General features: G+C 42.4%; 2 protein-coding genes across 2 annotated transcripts in view; one reads left to right on the top strand and one right to left on the bottom strand.

The window, feature by feature from the left end:
- Positions 1 to 1,509: 1,509 nt before the first annotated feature.
- LOC117142910 (ABC transporter G family member 20) overlaps positions 1,510 to 22,500 on the bottom strand; it is a 51,096-nt gene continuing 30,105 nt past the window's right edge. The window contains exons 3-9 of the mRNA XM_033307194.1: positions 14,807 to 14,966; positions 13,980 to 14,242; positions 13,732 to 13,825; positions 7,571 to 7,998; positions 7,147 to 7,366; positions 2,756 to 2,933; positions 1,510 to 2,690 (exon numbers count right to left, since the gene is read on the bottom strand). Of these exons, the coding sequence (XP_033163085.1) occupies positions 1,936 to 2,690; positions 2,756 to 2,933; positions 7,147 to 7,366; positions 7,571 to 7,998; positions 13,732 to 13,825; positions 13,980 to 14,242; positions 14,807 to 14,966 (2,098 nt within the window). The 3' untranslated portion in view covers positions 1,510 to 1,935. The remainder of the gene's footprint in view (positions 2,691 to 2,755; positions 2,934 to 7,146; positions 7,367 to 7,570; positions 7,999 to 13,731; positions 13,826 to 13,979; positions 14,243 to 14,806; positions 14,967 to 22,500) is intronic.
- Positions 18,437 to 19,639, top strand: LOC117142911 (protein phosphatase 1B). The gene has a single exon (XM_033307196.1). The coding sequence runs from the start codon at positions 18,475 to 18,477 to the stop codon at positions 19,588 to 19,590; it is 1,116 nt and encodes a 371-aa protein (XP_033163087.1). The 5' UTR covers positions 18,437 to 18,474; the 3' UTR covers positions 19,591 to 19,639.

Here is a 22,500-nt window from a genome sequence, read left to right as displayed (position 1 = left end):
CATCGAAGGCAGCTGGCGGCTGGAGATGGCGATGGCGATGGCGATGAAAATGGCAAATGCAAAATGGGCCGAGAGGTTATTAAAGCTTCACGGAGCACGTGAAATTATGAAGTTGAAAAATTAATTCAGCGGCAAGACGAAAACTTTGAACTTTCAATTAAGTGGAAAGCGAAGAGCGCCAAGTTGGAGGCAGAGATGGGTAAATGAGAACGAAATACTCCTCCATCCAAAATGAGATTCGGATTCCCTGCCTCGCCACGGCTGCTGTATTTTCCAATTTGTGTGCTCGAGTGCCGCCGTCAGCTACACTCGAGTAATCAATGATGGGCGAGGCATCAGGATCGGCATCGCAATCCCAGACGCCGCCAATCGAAAGCGGAATGCCAGAAAAATAATGGCAAATGTGGCTCCTTCGAATGTCCTGGTGGCTGATGCTTTGAAATGTTATCGATTGCTGACGGTTATCTAATTGTAAGTACACACGTATCGGGCGCCATTCTGGACTGGAGTCCTGTGGAAACTCAACGTCTGACTGATTTGCGAGGATAGCAGTGGACTGGGTGCTACTGGGCACATCGAACGGATAAATTGAGTCCCAGCTCTGGCATCGATGCAGTTCGATAGAGAGTGGCAGTCATGGAACCGGACGACATGTGGATCCAGTTAGTGTTGTTCTAGCCACGCCCCATGCTGGCTGACCTACATATGCATATGTAACACCTAATAGCATAAGTCGGCATGTGTGTGGGCGCGTCTCTGCTTTTTTATTGCTTGTTAGTCACACTCAAAAAAATTGTTTCAGCATTTAAGAAATTTTTTACCTTTTTAACATTGTTTCATGCAAGCTATTAAAAATTGCACAATTCTTATAATTCACTTTTTATGAAAAACCATTGTAGTAACCCTTGCATTGCAGATCTACTCAGTTCCGCATTTATTTCAAGTGCACCTGGGAAGTAACTCTTTCCGCTTGCTTCCTTAGCACTTTGTCCGCTTGTTAAGTTGAATTTTCGTGTTAAGCGGATGCTGTGTGCCAACCACCTTACCACCCACTCACTCACTCAGTCATGGTCTACATGCATTTCCGGCTTAATTGATTTTGCCACAAAATGTGAAATGTGTCGAAAACGAGGCACCATGACATCGCCCCTGACATTCCATCTCACAACGGGAGGCCCTCGAATGATGTCCTGGGCGAAGGGGTCTCTGAGCGGTGGCCCGAACTGAGGTCCTTTCTTTTTGAGGTCTTTGATTGCAGATACTTGGTAAATAAATATTGGCAAAACCAATGACTGATTGAAAGGACCACAGGACCACTTGGCACCAACTTCGACAATGCAGCAACTTGGTCTGCCGTTTGTCCGGAGTCCGAAGTCCGAAGTCCGGACATTTCGCCCAGTTTGCTTACCGACTCACCAAGTGCAATCAGAGCAATCTCACTGCTCTCTCCTATGTGAATAAATCACAATTACCGAAAGCAAAGCTCTCTGCAATAATTTCTGAGGTAAATCTCGGCAAAGTTTTTGTATCAATTTATTCAAACTTTTGAAATTTTTGTTCACGAGCTTACAACATAAATAGAATGTTTCGATGTTGTTTTGTGGTTGAATGGGGATGAAAGTAAAATGAAATGGGAAGGCTTATTCTACAAGGCACAACAATTTCCATACTTAGTAGTAGTGGTGATCCGGAACCTATTGTCAGTGAGGGAAGTCTAAGACTAAGTACTGGCTAAGATAGCGTAAGTCTACCCTTAAAACCTAGTAAAATCATAAGAAATAGGCACAGGAATTAATGTGAATTTAGAGGTCATGATAAGTCCCTTAATATAAGCCAAAAGCAATCACTACTTTAAGTTGGGATAGACAGATAGATTTCAGCTTCCAACATAACATCACATTTTCTTCCTGTGTCGGGTAGACCCAAGAGAAGATCTTATCCCTTCTTGAACTTGAGCAGCAGGATGGTGAGTACGAGGAATACCAGAACCCAGGAAGTAATGGAAATAAACCCATTGTAGACGACGGGATTGTCGATGCCCCAGCCGCGTTGCAGAATGGATCGCATTGATTCCGTTGGTTTGGTGAGCGGCAGGAAGGCTGTGAAGAACTGCAGAAGCGGGAACATGCCCTCGATCGGCCAGATAATGCCGCACAACATAACGATGGGCAAGAAGGAGCCCATCGCCACATAAGTCGCAGTTCGCTCCGTGTCCACAGCACAGGAAATAACGAATCCAAAGCTCATGCCGCACAGTCCATTCAGGATGCAGAGTGCCACCACAAGCCATATGTTACCCACCAAGGTAAGTTCGAAGAAGTAGAAGCTGACTATCAGGACGAAGATCGTCTGGCTCAGCATCACCGTGAACTGGGTGACCACCTGGGAGAGAAGGATCTCCGGACCCGTAATTCCAGCCACCAAGCAGCGCTCCAACATGCCCTCATTCCGATCGATTAACATAGCTCCGGAGGTAACAGCCACGGCCAAAAAGAAGATGATCGTCAGGATAACACCGGGAGCAGCAAAGTCTGTGAAGTTGGGATTGCGATAGCCATACACAGGATGCTGGAAGTCCACGGGCACACGTCCTAGTTTCGGATTCACATCACAGTCGCTTAGCATGTCGCCCACAAAGTTGAAGAATGTGTACTGGAGATCGCGGTACAGCAACTGTGAGATTTGTTGATCTAGAAAGAAGATATAAGCCATTAATTTCTCTTTATCTAATACTATTGTTATCTATTATATTTACTTGACCAGTCCATTCGTACTGCCAGGTCGGAGGACTCGATGGTTCCATCTTCTGCATACCGACCATCCTCCACGCGTTCCATCAGAGAGGCGGTATAGTTGGGTTGGATGACCAGGGCGGCCCAGGCTCTACCTTTCCTTACCTCTTCGTAAGCCATTTCATCGTCGGTCACATATTGCTGCAAATGAAGTAACAGACAATGTGTCAATAAAATGATTTCACTACACTTTAAAGATAATTTTACTAAAAATCAAAATATGGACAGCTTTTATAGTTTTCTTGACATTTCCAGAAATATAAATCTATTGAAAATCGCAGACATTTCCATCTAAAAATATCTAAGTGCTTTCGGGACTTCAGATGAGCAGCCGTGTCGGTGAACACCAGCAGTCAATCAAAAGCTCATTCAATTAGCTTAAAAAGTCATTGCACCTGCCAGCCAGACAGATACCAAATGGCTGGGTATTGTTTTCGCCGTTGCTGTGCAATTAAAATCGGAGCCGTTGAATTATTGAGCAACGCATGTCGCGATTCGAGGACTCGGCAGTCAGGACAGGATTCGGTGGTTCCTGCCCACGGCACTTCCTTTCTTGGCAGCTTTGTGAGCTGTCTCTTTGTGCGTCCCGCTTCATTTCCTGTCGCATTGTTTGCTGCATGTGGGGCGTTCTGTTGTAGCAACAATAAAAGTAACTCCCCGTAATTAATGTGCGTACTTTGCGCCAGGCGATAAATTCAGCAAGGCAAACAAATCAACAACAAAGGAGAGGCGTTTTCGTTGCGTTGCGATTCGTTGCCTACTTTTTTGCGGACCCTGTTCTCCTTGTTGTCAACAATATGTTGTTTGTGTTATCTGTAACAATTTCATTTCACTGTGAAATAAATAATGAACTGGAAGCGGCAACGGCAGCCACCAGAAAGTGGAGCAGTCCCAAGGATCTTGAGCTAGTTCCGGCAAGTGCTCACACATTTATTAAGTCACCATCGAACTGGAGGGGCGTAAAACTTTGCCTAAACTTTTGCGAGTCACTTATGTGCCACAACAGCCACAGGAATCACAATCACAGCCGAGGGAGAAAGGCCTGGCCACAAAACCGAGGCTGCGTGTATTGGCATTTGTATTTGGGCTTAGCTCGGGCAATTTTGCGGCTTCGATCTGCAGTTATTTAAACGAAAATGGCATAGGGACAGACGCCTCGCAAACAGGCGTGAAATTTACGCAATTGCCGTCTTAATGCTGCACACACATTCCTCGATTTTGGGGCCAACACTGGAGTGTGTGGTTTAATTGGCCTCATTAGATTTGATGGCCCAGAAAGGGATGTGTGCGTGAGTGCGGGTTTTGGCCAAACTATGTGGCGCAGAGTGGATTTGAATTCACCTGAACTAGAGATTCGGGTGGGTTTTACACTAGAGACCTGGAATAAATTATAATGCCAAGAGCCTTGGCTACTGACAATCAAATTGTAGGTCCTGAACAACTTTTATGCTACTATTTAACCCCAACTTCAACATTGTTTATGACAAACTTGAGCCACAAACTATGCGCAAATGAAGTCAACTTGGTCAGAAGCCCGACGCAAATGAGCTCGAAAGGAGCTGGGAGAAAAACTTTCCCCAGCTACCTTGGCAATTTTTGTTTCGACTTTGCCTTAACTTCGCTCATAAAATCTCTCTAGCTAGGGAAAAAATAAAGCCAAGGATGCACTTTCGAGCACTTTCTTCAAGTAAAAGCTTGTCGCTAATCAAGTACCATCAGAAGCGTAGTAAAAAAGGGAATCTAGCTGAAACAAAAATAATTGAAGACCTTTGATTAAATCAATTATTAAAATGCTTTGAATGCTCGAAGAGTTTAGAAAGCATTTTAAATGTAAGAATTACTATTTGTATATTAAATGATTCTAAAAAGATACATATTATATATTACCTAGAATACTACTACTCCTACCAGGATATCAAAGATTTTCTGCAACATCGAAAAGCATGAAATTAGCCAGATTCTACACTAATGAGCTACATTTTCATGGTTAATGAACTTTTAATTAGAAGCAAGGACAACAGCCAACGACATCGGCTGACCACAATATGTTTTTAAATTTTCCCATAAATTAAGACTTCTTTTTCGGGCTCCCAGCCGTGGGGGAAGTTTCTAAAATTATTACTGCAACCATTAAGGGAGCTGCCTTCAGAAAATTGGGAGGTGGGTCCAAAATCACAAAGGGCGGTTTTAGTGTCGCCAAGACAAGGGTAAAGGAAATGCTTTTGATCTGGAAAAAACATAACCACAAGGCAAAAAGGTCGGAAAAATTCAAGGGACAACAAGAATTATCGCTATACCCTTTCAGTTTCGCTTTCTGAATACGAATAAAAATTCCTAGTACCAAAAGTCACAAAAATTACATTTTACAGCGTTAAACAAGTAATATGCAAATAAAAATCAATAATTCCCTATATTCCTATTCTATGTAATTATATTTTAATTACTATAGGTTCAACAGCTGTTTTTCGCAGTCTGTTGCCTAGAAATTTCAAAGTCTTTTCGATTAATACGTCAAACCCCTACTACACTACCACGTAGCCGTCTTGGAAAAGTGGTATTGAAAAAACAGAAACGCTGCGACTTCAGTACACAAGAAAAATTCAAATTTTCTTGACCTCCCCGTTAGGTGCGCCTGGAGCTTCAATCCTCCACAGGATTTTGGGAAGGTAAGCTGGGGCAGGGTTTTAGCCAAGTGCTGATGGCACGTTGATACGCTGTTCATTGACCAAAATTAACTTTGCCTTCGTGCTCCCCCTTCTTTCGTTCTGGGTCTTTTGATGCGGCCTAAAGATACACGGTCGCGTATTATTTTTTCACCATTTTTCCTTTATTTTTGTCCGAAGTTATACAAATTTAGTCTGATAGCCAGCGGTTTGGGGATGCTTTTCAATTTCCAAAGGTAAAAAGTTTTCTTCACAAATTGCCAGTTGAGGCATGCGGACGGTTGCTGGCCTTATTATTGCGGTCTTTATTATATTGTTATTTGAAAATTTTCGAAAAGTTAAGGAGGTCACGGTCTGTTGGCGGGATAATTTGATGGGACATTGAGGTCTCAATGCTGATTTTGTTTTATTATCTTTCATCGGAACGCAATTGATTGTCGAAACGGATTCCGCGAAAGGACTATGCAGAAGAGTATCACCGAGTTCACCAGAAATTTACAACAATCCCGCTAAGAAGTTTCAATTTTACATGAATGCTGTGCAAACTAATCGTAAAAATACCCACACTCTCAACGCCTATTTACTGTTATTATGCTTATTATAGTGTCTAATGTAAAATGCATGGAATCATAAGCCAGGACTCGTGCCCTCGACCGAAACGAAACTCAAATTAGGCAACAAAAGCGACTTTGTTTTTGAAGCGTAATTTGCAATAAATTGCCACAAGCGGCTTTTCTTGGCCTCGGTAATACGGTTCTGCTCTGCCCTGGCCCACTATTTCTGGCCATCGCCGCCCATGGCAGGGCAGTAAATTTATTGATGATCTCGACCGACTGGCCTGTTGTTGCTGTGCCAAAGATAAGCAGCTGTAATTTGTGTTCGCCAACACCAAGGGCAACGGCCACATCGGAGGCAGAGTCAGTGCCAGCATCCTCTTCATTTTGCATCGAAGAAGGACCACGTGCAGGACCAGGAGCAAAATTGTTCGTTTGGTATAGAAAAAGCAGCTTAATTATAGAAAAAATATCTAAGAAAATATATATGTATCTCCATCTATATATAGATATATGACTTTTAAGGTTTCTTCAATTTAAGTAATTTTTTATGTACATTTCGAACCATGTTCTAAAAAATGAACTTAACAATAAATGATTTGTTTTGTAGTTTGTAGTTTATATTATTAAGTTTTTAGGAACTTAAGATCCTCAAGATAGCCAAACTTTATACAGAAAATGGCCAAGTAGACAGCACTGTTTGGGCGATTTGGCCAAGACAAAGGAAAGTATATGGAGGGGGTGATTTAGGAGTGCGGCAGAGCAAAATGATGTGTGCAGTAGATTGAAGACCCGGCAGCACCAGCCTCCACTCGGGCCCAACAGGGGGAGCCACTCGGCTGTCCACACAAATTGAAATAAATTACAGGAGCGGCCGGCAGGGCGAACGTATTCGAATCGGGGGCTCTGAATATAAGCCACATGAGTGGTTATTGTAAAGTTCGCACTGCACAATTTAACCAAAAAGCCAATGACAGCTGATATTGCACCCCCGGGCTGGGAGCTGCATCTTCATCTGCATTTGCCACTGCCTCATCCTCCGTTTCATCCTGGCCACTGTTCATGTCCTTCTGCTCCCAGGCGGTTGCGAAAAGGGGGCGTTGGTGAAGTCGAGTAGGTAATTTGCATTGCACTCACCACAACCATGCTCTTGTTCTTGACCAGCATATCGAGATAACGGCAGCTCAGCATCGTCTGATTGCATCCGGTGTGCACTGGGCAGAATTGTTCCATAATCATTTCCCCCGACATCTCGTGATTCGCCACGGCCAATTTGAGGCCAGTTGGATCATGGCCGATTGCGTAACAGAAGAGCAGTATCTGCACCACGGGCAGACCCACGATGAACAGCATCACCCTGCGGAAAAATCACCCAAAGATGGTTAACAATTGATGAGGACTAGTAAGCTCGGCTTATTATTATGCAACCCATGTATGCTGAGCTTGGATTGATGAAAAAGCGGGATTTGTTTGAAATAAATAATTCAAATGCATTCAAGTATTATAACTTTCAGTTATTTGTGCGCTGATATTTGATCATATACGGAACTTCATTACTCACCCCACGTTGCGCATCATCCACAAGAAGTTTTTCCAGATGAGGGCGTGCAGGTGATGCGACTGCATCACATGTAGATTATACCAGAAGGATGTGGGTATTTCCTGGGGCGGTGGCAACGGTGGAGCTGCGGGCGCGGTTGTACTGATCGGGTCCCGAGCAGCAGACGACATTGAAATATTGTCACCGAACTCGCCGGAAATTTCGGCGGCATGCTGCTCATCGGACATGTCCAAGGCGGGATTAGAGATCGCCGGCACCGTAACCTGTTCCACGATTTCCTGAGCTATCGACGATCGGCGGCGTTTTCCCATGTTCTGCAAAACCGAGAGCTTCAGGAAGACATCTTCCAGCGAGTCGGCATTATACTGCTGACGCAGATAGTCCGGCGATTCCTCTGCCAGCATTTTTCCACCGCGCAATAGACCGATCTGAAAATTGTATAGATGATAAAATAAATAATTATAAAATAAAGTTTTATTAGAAAATATCCTCCAGCTAATGGCCTGGCTGCCCTTAGTAGCACATCCGAGTGTCCTCGAAATTAAGTTGAAATAGATTTGTGTAACATCCCTGTTTTGTCACTCAATTGATTTGGAGCGTGCTCTGGGAAAGTGTCGTCAAGCCAATTTAACTTTTCGACTTTGATGCGACTTGCCAGTCGTCCTTGTCCTTGTCCATGTCCGCGTCCCAGAATCTTTGTCAAAGTTTGCGCCCTCTATGCACATCCTATTCCTGTTCCTGGCGCTGTTGTTGTGGATGTGTCGATGAAGTTTTATCGACTACCAATGCTCGGCGTAATCCCTTGCTCACGCAACGTGCGGAAATTAACTTAATTGATTTCTGTGTCCGTACATGACCAGCCGTCATCCCCTTAGCCCCTCTGCGGGCGGAAAAGTTTGCCATGAAGAAGTCGCTGCCTGTTCATCAGTTCCACATCAAATGGATGGCTTCATTAGGCATGCACATGAGTGGGTTGGCTTCTGCAGGACCTCTTTGTACAGATTTTACGCCCGGATTTTTCCGAGTGCACAGGCAAATTCTATGCTAAATAAGCCACACTCGCACACATAGCTAACAAAGTTTTGCCACTTGATTTGGCTTCGTTCGGCTCCTGATTTTGGGCAGCAAGGAAGGAAATCACCCATTTCCCCCAGAGCATGTTGTGTGTTTGGGCAATTCGACTGGCGACTGTCTTTTCGACTTCTCAGGGCCAATTAACGTCTTAATTGAATTGCAATGGCAAACTAAATTACGGTCTTCCTGGCGAGGCAGCCAATTGTAATTTTATTGGCCAACTATGTGATATGCATTATTATGACCGGCAATTTTGCATGCCATAAATAATTTTCCGTTCGCCTCGTGCCCGGCACGAAGAGGAAATTGAAAAATGCACATGATATTTATGGCTGGGTTCGTAGGTGGCACTTACTGGATGTGAGCGGGTTCGAAATTTATTCTAGAATATATGCAGCTGGCTAAATAAATCTTGGATGTTCATCTGAAATTCCCTAAATTTACATGGGATCTGAATTTTTTGGAAACATAAGGATGCTCGATGCATTTTCATTAGTGTTCTGCTTGTATAATATTAAATTTTCAATCTACAAAGCCACATTTGCTTACATACGTTATGATATTAGCAATAGACTTTTTTAAATCTACGTAAGCCTTTACAATTAGTTTCAACAGAATAATATGTGGATTGTTAATCCCCAAATCGTTCACGTTTTATACAACAAAGTACGCAATACTCACGATAAAATCCGTAAGCCTACAGTTTTTTATGCTACAGTTCTTGCAGCTTAATGCTTAATGGCACGCCACGTGCAACGTAGCATTAAAGTGGCAATCAAAGCGGTTGAAACACATCAACACTTCATCAGCGAACGGAAAACCAGTTGGTAATGATATTTTTTCTTGGTTATTGTGTATCTCCCGTCACTCATCAGCTTTAGCAATTATTCAACTGTCCATTTGCATTTCGGTTGTGTCTTTTTTTTGAGTTGGCTGCTCAAAGGCAACATGCGGAAAATTACGCGACAAACAATAAGGATAAAAACGGAAAAACGGCAGCAATACAAGAGGAAATGCAACAATATCAACTATTAAAGGCGCACCAGGAGGGAATTCGTGGGCTCCCTCCCCCCCCGTAAACGCTGAAGTGGAGCACTCGTAACAATATATCCATCACATAATGTTACGCTCCCTGATTTCATTTATTAGAGCAGAAAGTGCTGCATGTACAACTGGGGACAGTCGCAGGCGAAGACACGCCCCTGTGTCTTTGCTGTGTGGCCATGTGGCGTATACGCGATTCTCTGCTTTTTTTTTTCCTGGCTTTCCTCTTTTTTTGTTTCAACTGCTTTCTTTTTTCCTACGCTGTTATTTTCTTTTTTTTTTTGGGCCAACCAACAATTTCCCCAGAGCCAAAGGCAAAGGCAGCAGTGCTGACATTAAATTTGGGGAGCAATGTCTGTCAAAAAAAGTGAAGCGCTGCACTTTGTTAGGAGTGAGCAACTAGAAACCATTTGAGATTCTGTTGTGTGGGACGAGTTGGTTGACCTCGTGGTTTGCTGCTGGGTGGGAAGGTTGAGTGGGTGCTTGTGGACTAGAAACAACGGTACTGCAGGCGTTGAGGCTTGTCATAATGCGGACCTCACTTTGATGTGGGTTCCAATGTCACCGTAGGTGTTACATTTTTGTTGAACAGAAGCCAAAAAATATTCTGTATTAATGCAATTAAATTAAAAATTGTTTTTCAGCAGGAATCTTGAACAAGAGTTAAAGAGTTACTTTATTAGCTCTAAAGAAAAATAAAGTGTGCACATTTGTATTAAACATCGTTTACCATAATAGGATTACTTTACAAGGCAGAAACTTGTAAACTGCCAATAAAGTTGTTATTGTTATTTAAAGAAAGCAGCATTAATGAGCAAAGTTACATTTACCACAAAAACCAAATCCTTCTGTGGCCCATTTTGCTGGCTTACAGGATTGCTCTTCAGCTGCTATTAAAATATAACAACACCTCGACGCTTAAGTATTTCATATTTTTGTGATAAATACATCTATATTTAAAACCTTTTACACATTAAACTTTTATGTAAAAAATGTTTGGGCAATTGTGAAGACGATGCCGCAGAAACGGTTTATGCTGCATATGTGCAGAATACCCCCAATCGCATACCGGCAAACACGTACAAATTTTTAATGTCCATAAATATTTTTCAATTAAAATAAAACTTTTAATCTCTGCATCATACAAATAACAATAACCGAATTTAAGCACGGCAAAGTTTTAACAACACTCTGGGATGCAGTCGTAAATGCATTTTACGATTATGTTTAATGCCCCTGCTTTTGTTTGAGTGCATCCTTGCTGCAGCAGTAGAATCAAAAAAACTAATAGCTGTTTTTGCCACCATGCTGCATATAGTTTTTATTGCCACATGAAATTTCAGCTTATAAATTGCCAGCAGGCAATAATCACTTTAAAGCCCCTGTTTTTAAGGTGCTTCTGGCATTGGGGTGGGAAATAGATCAAGTGCCATGTAGGTTTCCACTGAAGTGGTTCACTCAATCAGGCTCCTGGGCAGTTAAATTTATGTGTCTGTCTGTGCTGCATTGAGCTCTACTTTAGCAGATATTGGCTGAGGGAATCCCATTTCGGGCACGCAATTCTGTTGACTCAACAGAAAAAATTGGCCAAAACAAAGGCAGCAAGGAAACAGAGACTACACAAGGAAATCCAGCAGAAAAACTCTACGGCGAACTCCACGTGACGTGCAGAATTGGCGAAAAATATGTGCAGATAACTACCTTGGGCCAAGTTGAACTGAAGACTTGTCCTCTTCTGTCCCGGACTCGACTTGAGCTGGCCGAAGCCAAAGCGTGCCACGAAAAAGTGACAAAGCTGAAAAAGCAATTTGCTGCCGGCCATAATACTCGTACACCGAAAGGAAATACCAAGAATGAGGTTTTCATCCGTATGGTCTTTTTAAAATACTTTGAAATAACCTTTCATGTGTTCAAAAACGTACTTATTCAGATAGTACTTGAAATATGGGCGTGTCAAAAAATGTTGAATTTTTTTCCAGTGATTTCTTCCTGTTAGCCAGCTCAGGCGTGCACAATCTAAGCTGAGACCCGTTTGCTGTTCCATTTGAGCTGAGCTGCGAGGCCAACACGTGTTCAATATGAGCAATTAAACACTGTCACCAGAAGTTACACAGACACAACAACTTCTCATTCCGCTCCGCGTGGTCGTGGTCCCAGGGGCTTTGCATATAAGGACGTAGTAGGGGAACTTCTTCCGCAAGTTGGTTTTTTATAGAACCCATAAACCATAAATTTGGTCCAACAATTCGCATTAAATTCACATTTCAACGCCTGACGCTCGGATTAACTTGGCCAGAATACCTCGTTTTCGATCCTTCTGCCTTGTTTTATGGACTTGGACTGCGGCTCAGTCGATTGTTTTGCTTGACACCCAATCCCAGTGCGATTCCCAAGTGCCAAATGCTGAATGCCGATTGCCCGCAAACAAAGGCGAGTTTTCTATTCCTGCCAGTGATTTTGTTTATTGGCCATAACTCTTTACCGCAATGACTTTCGGCGGCAGAGCGGCATGACAACGGATTCCCATCCGGCGCATCACATGGGGGGTATGGTGTTTACTTACGAAAGGGTTGGGGCGGATTTGGGGTGGCGGTAACGTGTTGTCAATTGCTGGCAGCGGCACAGCATGTGAGCCATTTAACACCGTGAATGTCCTTAAGGGTCAAGTGGTGTTAGAGAGATCAAGCCCCAGAACTGTCTGATTGTTTCCATAATCGGGGAATCGGACCCAAAAGGCTTTGATTTGAATTATGTGTAATAAAGAGGATTTAATGTGTAAATAGGTATTTTGCCAAAAATATATTTTCAAACTAATAAATATTCTCTGCACATGTTGCTGATTAATAGCTTCTTGCCTCAATCAATCATTTCTGTCGAATCGATATATTGATTCGCAACCCAAATGATTAACTTAACTTTAAAGCATGTCCAAACAAAATTATTAGAAAAAACATCTTCAGCTTTAATGCTTTTTTAAAGGTGGATCAATTTTTTTTAGGCCTCTACCACTATGATATCATGTAATCAAAACCACTTTTTCAATGCAATCGAAGAGTTAAGCTATACAATTATGATCAGAATTTGATAAAATTTGTAATATATTTTGTAATATGAAATTTTTCTTAAAGTCAGCCATTGATGAATATCTTCTTCCACCCTATCAATCAAATTAAACGGGCCCCTTGTAGAGTGTCTCTAGTGTCGATCTTGGGCCCAATTCACACTTTCTTCACCGCTCCCCACATCAATCTTTTCCAGAGTGTTGTCATTGATATATTCATGCATCTCACACTCCACTTGAGCTTGCGTGTGTGTCTCTGTGTAAGGATTCTGTTTGTTTTATGTGTGCATATCCCGTGCGTGTTGCCAAGTATCTGTATCTCAGCCTGTCGCTTTGGCCGTGTATCTATCTGTCTATCCAACTGTCCATTGTGATGGGCGTTTGTTTGCGAGCTTTGTCACGATTTATTCTTGTATTTTTTCCACGCCTGAAAACGCCAGAGTTCATTGTTTGCTGCACGCATTAAATGACTAGCGCAGTTATATTTTCCTATACAGATCTCATCTGTTCCGCTGGTGTGGCATTAATAAATCTGAAGTAAATTTTTGCAATGTGTCTCGCTCGGAAATGCGTCGTAAATCGTGCCACGGCCATGGGTCAACAGAGAAGACAGCCGTCAGTTATATTGTACTCCTCGGCTTTCCTCTTTTGGCCATTCATTTTTTTTATTTTCGGACAGGACACGGATTTGTTGCAGCCGGCCGCAGGATACAAATTTGCCAAGGGGCAGGCGGAAGCACTTAGCGCCGCATGTTGACAGCGCTCGCCGGAGCTGATAGCTGAACTTTCACCTTGGCAGTGGCAGCATAATATTGCTCATACGCCGCATATTACACATGGATGTGCTGGCTGATCATAAATCACCCGGATGAACAATGCGTGGGCGCCAAGAGCCATTGACACTTGCTTGCCACACAGCGCCACCGAAATCCCTTCGTCCCCACCCGCTTATCACTTCCCCGGAAATCCTCTGACTACTTACCATATGTGCCTGGGCACACTCGTCGATGTAATGCGTGGTGATTATCACAGTCGTGTGACCATTTTTCGTAATGTCCACCAAATGATCCCAGATGCTGCAATCAGGAAAATGAAGAGTTAATCAGTTGCAAATGCAAATTGTGCACAGTGTGTGCACAGCACGTATTAAAATAAATATATGAAGCTGAAGCTTCAGTGGAAAGTACATCAATTTAGTCCCAGTGTACCACCATTTAGTTCTGGACTCACCTCTGACGCAAAACGGGGTCCACACCCACTGTGGGCTCATCCAGGATGAGTAGCTCTGGCTCATGGAGCAGAGCCACTGCCAGACTCACTCGCCGCTGCTGGCCACCACTCAGATTCTTGACAAATTTGGAGGCATTTGGCAAATTGAGTAATTTGAGAAGGAATTCTGTACGATCCTCGATGTCGCTTTTGGACATGGCAGAAATGATGCCGAAGTAGATTAAGGTCTCATGCATCGTGAACTCGCCATAAAGGGCTATCTCCTGCAATAAACCAAAATTGGAATCCGGATGTTATAAATTTTCAACAGCTGAACACCATTTCCTCCTAAAAACACAGCCCACTTTCCGGCTTCACTGGTTTATGACACCACTCCACTATTCCCAACAGATTTCAACGAAGAATGCCAATTTGACTTGTTCCAGACCACAAATATAACATATGCTTTTAACTGAAGAATATAATAATTAAGCCCAAAGGCCGTATTTAGAATTTTCATTAAATATTTTCAAGTTTAACAATACCATAATTTATGTTTTTATATTTACTCAAGGGAAAAAAATATCTAGCTTAAAATTGACCCCGCTGTTGCTTAGACAAAACTAAATTAAGTACAGTTGAGTTATTCCTATGGATTGCGAAATTAAAAGTTTTCCCTCTTTTCTTTATGAGTGGGCAAATGTTTTCTTTTGTGCATTCACCATTTTATTGCGTTGATTTAATTTAGTCGCCTCTGGCGTGGTATAATAAAAAGCACATGAAAAATTGAGTAGCTTCCAGGTGGAAAATGGAAGGTAGGAGGCGCAGTTTGGGCGAGGTCAACTCACCTGTGGCATATAGCCAATCCGGGGTCCAGGCACTCCGGAACCCCGAGATCCGGGTCGTCCGCCGAGCACCCAAATCTCGCCAGAATTAAGGCGACGTCGTCCGACGATGCAGCTGAGCAGCGTTGTTTTCCCGCATCCAGAGGCGCCCAGGAGACCGTATCTGCAATTGCACACGGTTAGTTGAGCTTAAATTCGTTTTTATAATGAGCTAAGATAAAAACGTATGCAGATGTGGCTTATATGCAAGATTCGCCCAAAAGTAGTATTTAGTATTTAAATTATAGTAGTATAATTTAAAATAACATTTTGCTAAAGCCAATACTTGTTCTTTAGTAATCTTTCTATGCATTCAATATATCGTAGAAGTGAAGTGCTGTCTTTTCCTTTTCCCTTTATTCCCATTCAAATTCGAAATCTCCTTGGAATTCCCAGGTTAAATTCCTTTGGATTGTGAGGAAGGATAATTACAAGTAAATCTGTAAATTCCGGCAGTGGGACCACTAGAAAAAGGGCAAAGCTATCGGAAAAATTCAACTGGCATTGGAGCTGCATTTAAGTTGGGCCCAAAAGGAGGCCAGAACACTGCTGGTCAGATAGTCGGATATTTTTCGGGCAAGGAGTCGCCCGTGTGTGCATGCCGCTCAAATATTTTAAGCACTCACACAAAGACTCAGCGGCAGGTGCACTTGCCCACACAGATACAAGCCAACACACTCACACACACATACAGCCTCACTTTCAGAGGCACAAGGATGAAAAGCATCAGGTGAAAAATCAACTGTGAATAGTTTTGCAAAAATATTCAGGCGCAAAAAGTTTCATTGCTCGGTGCACGGTATTCTCTGAGCGCTCTCTTAGTGCCCAAAACCCCTCTTTTTCCCTCCGCCTTGCAAGCGCCCATTTTCCACCCCATTTTCCCAGCGCTCTTGTCGTATAGCCCACATTTTCCACCCACACTATCTTCATGTGTTCAGGTTCAGGTCGGTGTGGTATGTGCGCCGCTTATCTCGTGTGTGGAGGAGCTGTTGCAAAATATATTTAGGGAATGTTTAGCACAGCTTAGCGCGCCAGTCAGCCTCCGCCCACCGCCCACCTACCACCCCCTAGACGACCTTACCCAAGTTGGCGTATTTTTTATTACGTGCGCAGCGCGCGAGTTTAGAAAATTGTTGGTCTGGCAGTTGGCAGTTAGATGGCGCAGGGGTCAGGGGTCGAGCGGTACTAGGGTCGCGGTTTGAGGTCGGTTAAGGTGTGCAGGCGGGTGTGCAGGCGGGTGTGCAGGCGGGTGTGCAGTTGTGTGTTTAGCCATGAATAACATGCAGGTCGATTGCAGGTGGGGGAGAAAGAGCCACACTTGTATAAGCCAAAGCCAAAGCAAAAGCCAAAGGGGTAAATAAAAGCACAGTCCTGGTCGGTCCAGCTTAAGGACACCCGAGTTGGCCAAAAAGGGGGTTGGTTGGTTAAAACCGGTGAGTGGGAAAAACAAGCATAGGGTTGGGCAATGAAGCCAGATATGATTAAACACTACACTAAACTGAGGCACGGAGATAAAACTAACGAAAAGTGGATAATTTGTTGGCTTTAATTGAGTGTTTCATCTCAAATGAACTTTTGTCAGACTAGTTTTGAAAATATATGCGAAAATAATCTGGAACTCGCAAAACCCAATTAAACACATTCATGTGCAAAGAGAAAAAAGAGAATAGTTGTGGAAAAGTTCAATATGTTCAAACATTATTAATTAAGCTCAAAGTCAGGTTGTTAACTTTTATTAATTCTGATAAAATTAACTTTTTAGCGTTTAAGGTAAAAGGTAAAAAACAATGATAAACATGAACCGATGAATAAAGTTTTAAGCAACATAAAAATGGCTATGAATTTGTATAAGTTTTTTAAGCATTACAAGGATATTTTTCGGTTGCGAGCGATTCATATGCTTCAATGGTCACAACCCTGGCAGGATAATTGAATTCGCCTGTAATGTTCTTGAGTGATATTTTCCCTGTTTTGTTCAATTCAGTATTCCCGCCCAGTTTTATTTCGGTTTCCTGTGGCAAATTCCGCTGCTTTGCATGCAATTGCCTTTTTGCATATCGCATAGTATAAATGCAATGCCATAAAGCGTTAAATGGGCAAGTGTCGTGTTAGAAGAGGTCGCTGCCGTTAAACTATGCAGGGACTCTAAAGCAGACGCTGAAAAAGTGAATTCCAAGTCACAAATTACCAACATTTACCTGCGGTGTGCGCATATTTCAGCCCCTTAGTAAGCCCTGTTTTTGTCCACCTTCAGCTGGGTCTGCTGTTTTGCCCGCAGGAAAACAGTGCAAACAAACAATAAGCAGCGATGCAGACGTTGACGTTGACGACCCGAGTTGATGTTGATGTTGATATTTCAACCCATTAACCTTTTTTTTTGCTGTGATTTTGCTGTTCTGCTGCGACGGCATTTAGTCTGAGTCTGATGCATTCCGCAATTCATTTCTGGATGGCCGTGATTGATGATTTCAACGTACATTAGTTCATTAGTGTGTGCAATTAGGTCGCCTGGCATGCATTTTGTTGGGAATGAATTATGCGCTTATTAATTGAAGACTGCCGTTGGCAAGTCGCGTGATTTGCAAGGATCATTACTTCGTATTTGATTTCAAAATTACTTTTTAGCAACAGATATGTTTTTTGCCACATTGGCTAATTGAAGTTACCGTTTGTTTAATTATACCATTAATCAAAGTTGGCTTCTCTGCATTTCTGATCATTTAATTTTGAGCAAAAACATTTTTAATTAAAATTCTAATAAGTAGTTGCTTACTCAATAGATCTAGGATAAACTTAGCACCCATATCATTTCATTTACCTTGCCGTGACACATTGACGAGTGCACGGGTAAAAATCTGGGAGCGAAACTGAGATGGTTAGGACGCTGAAACTTTGCACTTGACTTTAACAATTAGTTTGTGTCCTCCCCCATCCAATGGCGGAGGGGGAATTCAGGTGAAGCTTCAGCCCAATCCGCACCTTGTACCACCCCATTTCATTAGTAGGTGTAGTTGTTGCTAAGCAGCGCGTCACAGGCAATTACAGGGGCGGTAATGCGTATTTAATTAACAAGCTTACTTAGTAGTTTTCCATGGAAAATTTAGCTCATTGTTCGCCAGAATGCGAATGCGACCGAATGGCAGTAGCAGTAGCAGTAGCCGTGCCGGGGGAACGAACTAACTGACATTTAGACTCTCAACGAGTCTGTAACGCTCCCTGCTGCCTATTTGCCTGTCTAATTAAACGGTAAACTTTTCTTATGGCCATTCAATTCCCACACCGATCTGTTCAGTTATTCAGTAGTAGTTCGGCGTCGAAAGATGTCCGTAATCGAAAGTTTTCGGGGTACTCGGAATGGAAGTCATCCATGAGTGAGTGGGATTTCTGTGTGCTTATGGACTCGATGCTAATTGAATTGTCATTGATTAATTGAGCCACGCCGAAAATTGTTCGATACTGCAAAAGCAATAACTTCCAGTCGTCTGGACGGAAGTTATATGCTTCAGAAAACAAGAAGTCAGCCGCCTACACGGAGAAAAATTGATTCTAAAAAGCCCTGCCCCAAATTTCATTTTCAAATTATAGATATACAGCTACAGCTAAGGAATTTTTGGGGATTCTGTAAAAATCATATGGGTCATAAAATGGGTGGCTTCTTGGAAAAACCTGAAACTGAAAAGCAGGCTCAAGAGGGTCACGGAAATGGGCTGCGCTACTGCGTAAGTTCTATGCAAGGTTGGCGATTGGAAATGGAGGATAGCCACTCGGCTGTTTGCCGGCTGAAGGATCCATTCGCAATGTGGTCATATTTTGCGGTATTCGATGGTCACGCTGGCAGTCAAATATCACTGCATTGCGCTGAACATCTATTGAGTACTGTATTGGAATCCGAATCTTTTTCAAAGCACAAATACGAGGCTGGCATACGAGAGGGCTTCCTGCAGTTGGATGAGGATATGAGGAAGCTGTATCAGGACAAGCAAGGCGGCTCGACGGCCATTTGTGTTTTTGTATCGCCGGACAAAATATATCTGGTCAACTGTGGCGACTCTCGTGCTGTGATATCGCGAAATGGAGCAGCTGTCATCTGTACAATTGATCACAAGCCGTTTTCTCCCAAAGAACAAGAACGCATTCAAAATGCCGGAGGCAGTGTAATGATTAAAAGGATAAATGGCACTCTGGCCGTTTCCCGGGCCTTCGGGGACTATGATTTTAAGAATGATAGCTCAAAGTCTCCTGTCGATCAGATGGTGTCTCCGGAACCTGATATAACAGTCTGCAATCGTTCCGAACACGATGAATTTATAGTTGTAGCCTGCGATGGTATTTGGGATGTGATGACTAGCACCGAGGTTTGTGAATTTATTAGTTCACGACTTTTGGTGACCTATGACCTGACGATGATTGTTAACAGCGTATTGGATATTTGCCTGCATAAAGGCAGCAGGGACAATATGACACTGCTCCTCCTACTTTTGCCTGGAGCACCGAAAGTCGATATGGATGCAGTTAAGGCCGAAAGGAGTCTTGATCAAACTATTGTGCAAATAACCAAGGAAGTGATTGAGAAGCACGAAATACACGACTTTGAAACACTCATTCGACTTATGAAAAGAATGGCCATTAATATTCCAAATCTACCACCTGGCGGTGGTCTGTATGCAAAATATTACATTATAGAGCAAGCTTTCCACGAGAAATTTCCAGATACTCCTGCCGAAATCTATGATTACTTTTCAATGTAGAATATTTGATGAACACATAAGTCGAGTAAAGTAATGTTTAATAATGTTATTTTTATATTTTTCCTAGTGTATTCTTCGCTTCATTAGTTTATTCTGAAGAAATCCTCCCATTTTGTTTGCCAAAGGAAGTGTACTATGTAGCAACAGCTGTGCATTATGGCCATCCAATTGCCAGCTTGTGCTTCGTCAAAAGCAGTGGCACAACATGGCATATACTTGATTTTTTCAATTAGATACAGACGCACGCATTACGCATACGCAATGCCTGCGGACCGAAGAACAATCAAACTCATAAAACTCAGACTTGGCAACAGATTCGCAATCGGACCTTTTCTCGACTGCCTGGTAATAATTAAAATTTGCCTGCCACAAAGGATAAGCCCCGAAAGACAAAGTGAAGGAGTGCCACAGAGGGGCCAAAATGAAAAGTTATGAACTACAGCATGGGCAGTTGCTGGTCCAGCTCAGTTCAGTTCAGTCCAGTCCAGTCCACTCCACAAAATCCACACCCATGTACAGTACGTGCCGCTATACACAACACTTGACCCAAGCAGTTGCAACAGTCATAACAATGACTGCTACAGCTACTCCACTGCTCCACGGTTCTCTGCTTTTCGTTTTCAGGCCCCGAACAGCAGCTGTCCATTTTAATTTTCCAGCTTGTGTAAATAATTTAAACAATTCCATGTCCAGTCCGACAGGAATAAGGCAAAAAGAACTGCAGAGCGGAAGAGGAAAGTGCTCGGTTATTATTTGTTACCTCGACTCCCGTCCAGACTTGGCCTATTACTTGCGGTTGCCGAGTCAGCATTTGTTTAACTTTCTTTGTTCCTTCCAATGTTTCTTATTTGCTCCTCGTGTTTCGTCTTTTAACCAAATATTTTTGCTAGTCAAGTGAGTCCGTTTTGTGGGAGTACACATAGAAAATAGGGTACTTAGTATGCATTCTGGATTTAAGGAAGCATTCTTTGAATTGAATGGCTCGGTATCCATTTTTTCGAGTGTATATTGCGGGTGCTCTGGCATGAAGAAACAAATGAAAACAATAACATGTGGCCCCGATCCTCTGGTCTTCCTGCATCCCAGTCCACCAGTTTGGTATCTGGTTTTGAGAAGACCCTTCACCCTGGCTGGATGCACTCATGTCCAGTTTGTTTGTTTACTCTGTCTGGCAGCGTGTCTGTTGCATATCAGTGACCAGCATATCGTTATTTTCCTATAATTTAGACAATTTTCCAAAGGGTTCGCATATTCAAATAGTTTCTCTTGCGTTTTTGTTTTCATTTTTGGACTGGCTTTTGCCATTTTAATCAACTTTTCTTGGATGCACGACAATTGCTTATTAAATGGCAAAATCAGACAGAGAGTTTGTTCTAACTTCGGACTGTCTGGCCATTTGGTTTATGGAACTTTGGTTAAATATTTGACTTTGGCTCGGGCCGGTCGACAACATTTGCAACATTTTTCTATTTGCTTCGTTAACCGCACACGAAAAAAAACGTGGTCTTCCTGCGACTGAATGTTTGCGAAAACTTTGTTTGCCGCCCGTTGCTGGCCATAATGCTAAACTTTCTTGCGTTCAAATACATTTTTTGCTGTTGGCCGGACTCTTTTTATTTCATTCCTTTTGTCAAATGCAGACCAAACCAATTACAAAATCCACACAGCCAGGGAACCAACAGAACTGGGCCATCAGAGGGACGTGCAAAGTTTGGCTTGCAAACAATTGCAATTTATTAAGCCAAGAGCCAAGCAAAGCGCAAACAATGTCCGTGTCCATGTGGCCAGCATAATTAAAAGTAAGTTCAATGCGCTGCTCCAGACAAAGGAGATAGTCAAGAATCTCGACGACTAGAGATGAGCAGAGAAATTCCAAATATTTGCAATTTAATTTGCATTCAAACACAATTATTGCGAGAGATAATACAGTTTAGGAAATAATTACATTTAATTTGCTTAACAGCAGAAGAAAGAAAACGAATTATAATTGAATTGCGGTCAAAGCATAGGATGTGAAAAATTTCCAGAAAATCTCAAAGACTTTAAAGAGTTTTCGCTGATAGTGAAAGGAAGTCCATGAAGAATTAATAAAAGCTGAAAGCTTATTCTTAAGATAGAATTTAATAGTACGGCTTTAAAAAGACCGAACTTACTGATGTCGCTTAAGTTTTAAATTATTCTCAAATTTATTTTCGGCAATCTGATCATGTTTTATCGACTTAGCTGCATCTCTCATACGCCTTCAAGTACGAACTTAATATGCATCGAAGCTCTTGTAAGTTGTAATTATGTTGCAATAAGTTGGCCCGGCTCGAAGTGCGGGCATTGCTAATGCGCTGGTTACAAGTATGTGATCAGGCACTTCAACTGCGAATTTGTAAGGAAAGTAAATGCAGAAGAAGGACCAAACAATGGGGCCACTGATTAGTTCTGAATTTACTGCTGATTAAGATGCTTTTCAAAAGAATTCACTGCCCACTCTGTTCAAATGAACTTTCCCACCAACTTTTCGCGATTTCCCCGTATCTGTCTGTTTCAGAGGACCCTGTGCTCGTGTACCCGCTAACTTTTTGTTGAATTGGCAGTTTATGAAAAATTCAAGGACAGACATTAATTTCGCGCTAACTTCTAGGGGCAAGTCTATATAAATTACACGAAATATCCGTAGGTCATCCGGAAGGAAGAAATACATTTGAAAGTCAGCAGCAAAGATGAGCAAATTAATCAAAACTGCTGAGCTTGCTATCCCATTTGACTTTGTATTTATTAATCAATATATGTATTATCCCCTCCTGTAAATAGAATTCATTAAATTGCTTTTTACGAGCTCTTTAAACCGAACACATTTTTACATTAACACTCTCCCACAAATGGTTTTATACCAAAAGCCTGCATGTTAATGAAATCACC

This window comes from Drosophila mauritiana, chromosome 3R, assembly GCF_004382145.1.
Source record: "Drosophila mauritiana strain mau12 chromosome 3R, ASM438214v1, whole genome shotgun sequence".
In the NCBI taxonomy this organism is placed as follows: Eukaryota; Metazoa; Arthropoda; class Insecta; order Diptera; family Drosophilidae; genus Drosophila; species Drosophila mauritiana.
Note: the sequence above shows the minus strand (reverse complement) of the source record. Positions and strands in the feature narration are given on the sequence as shown.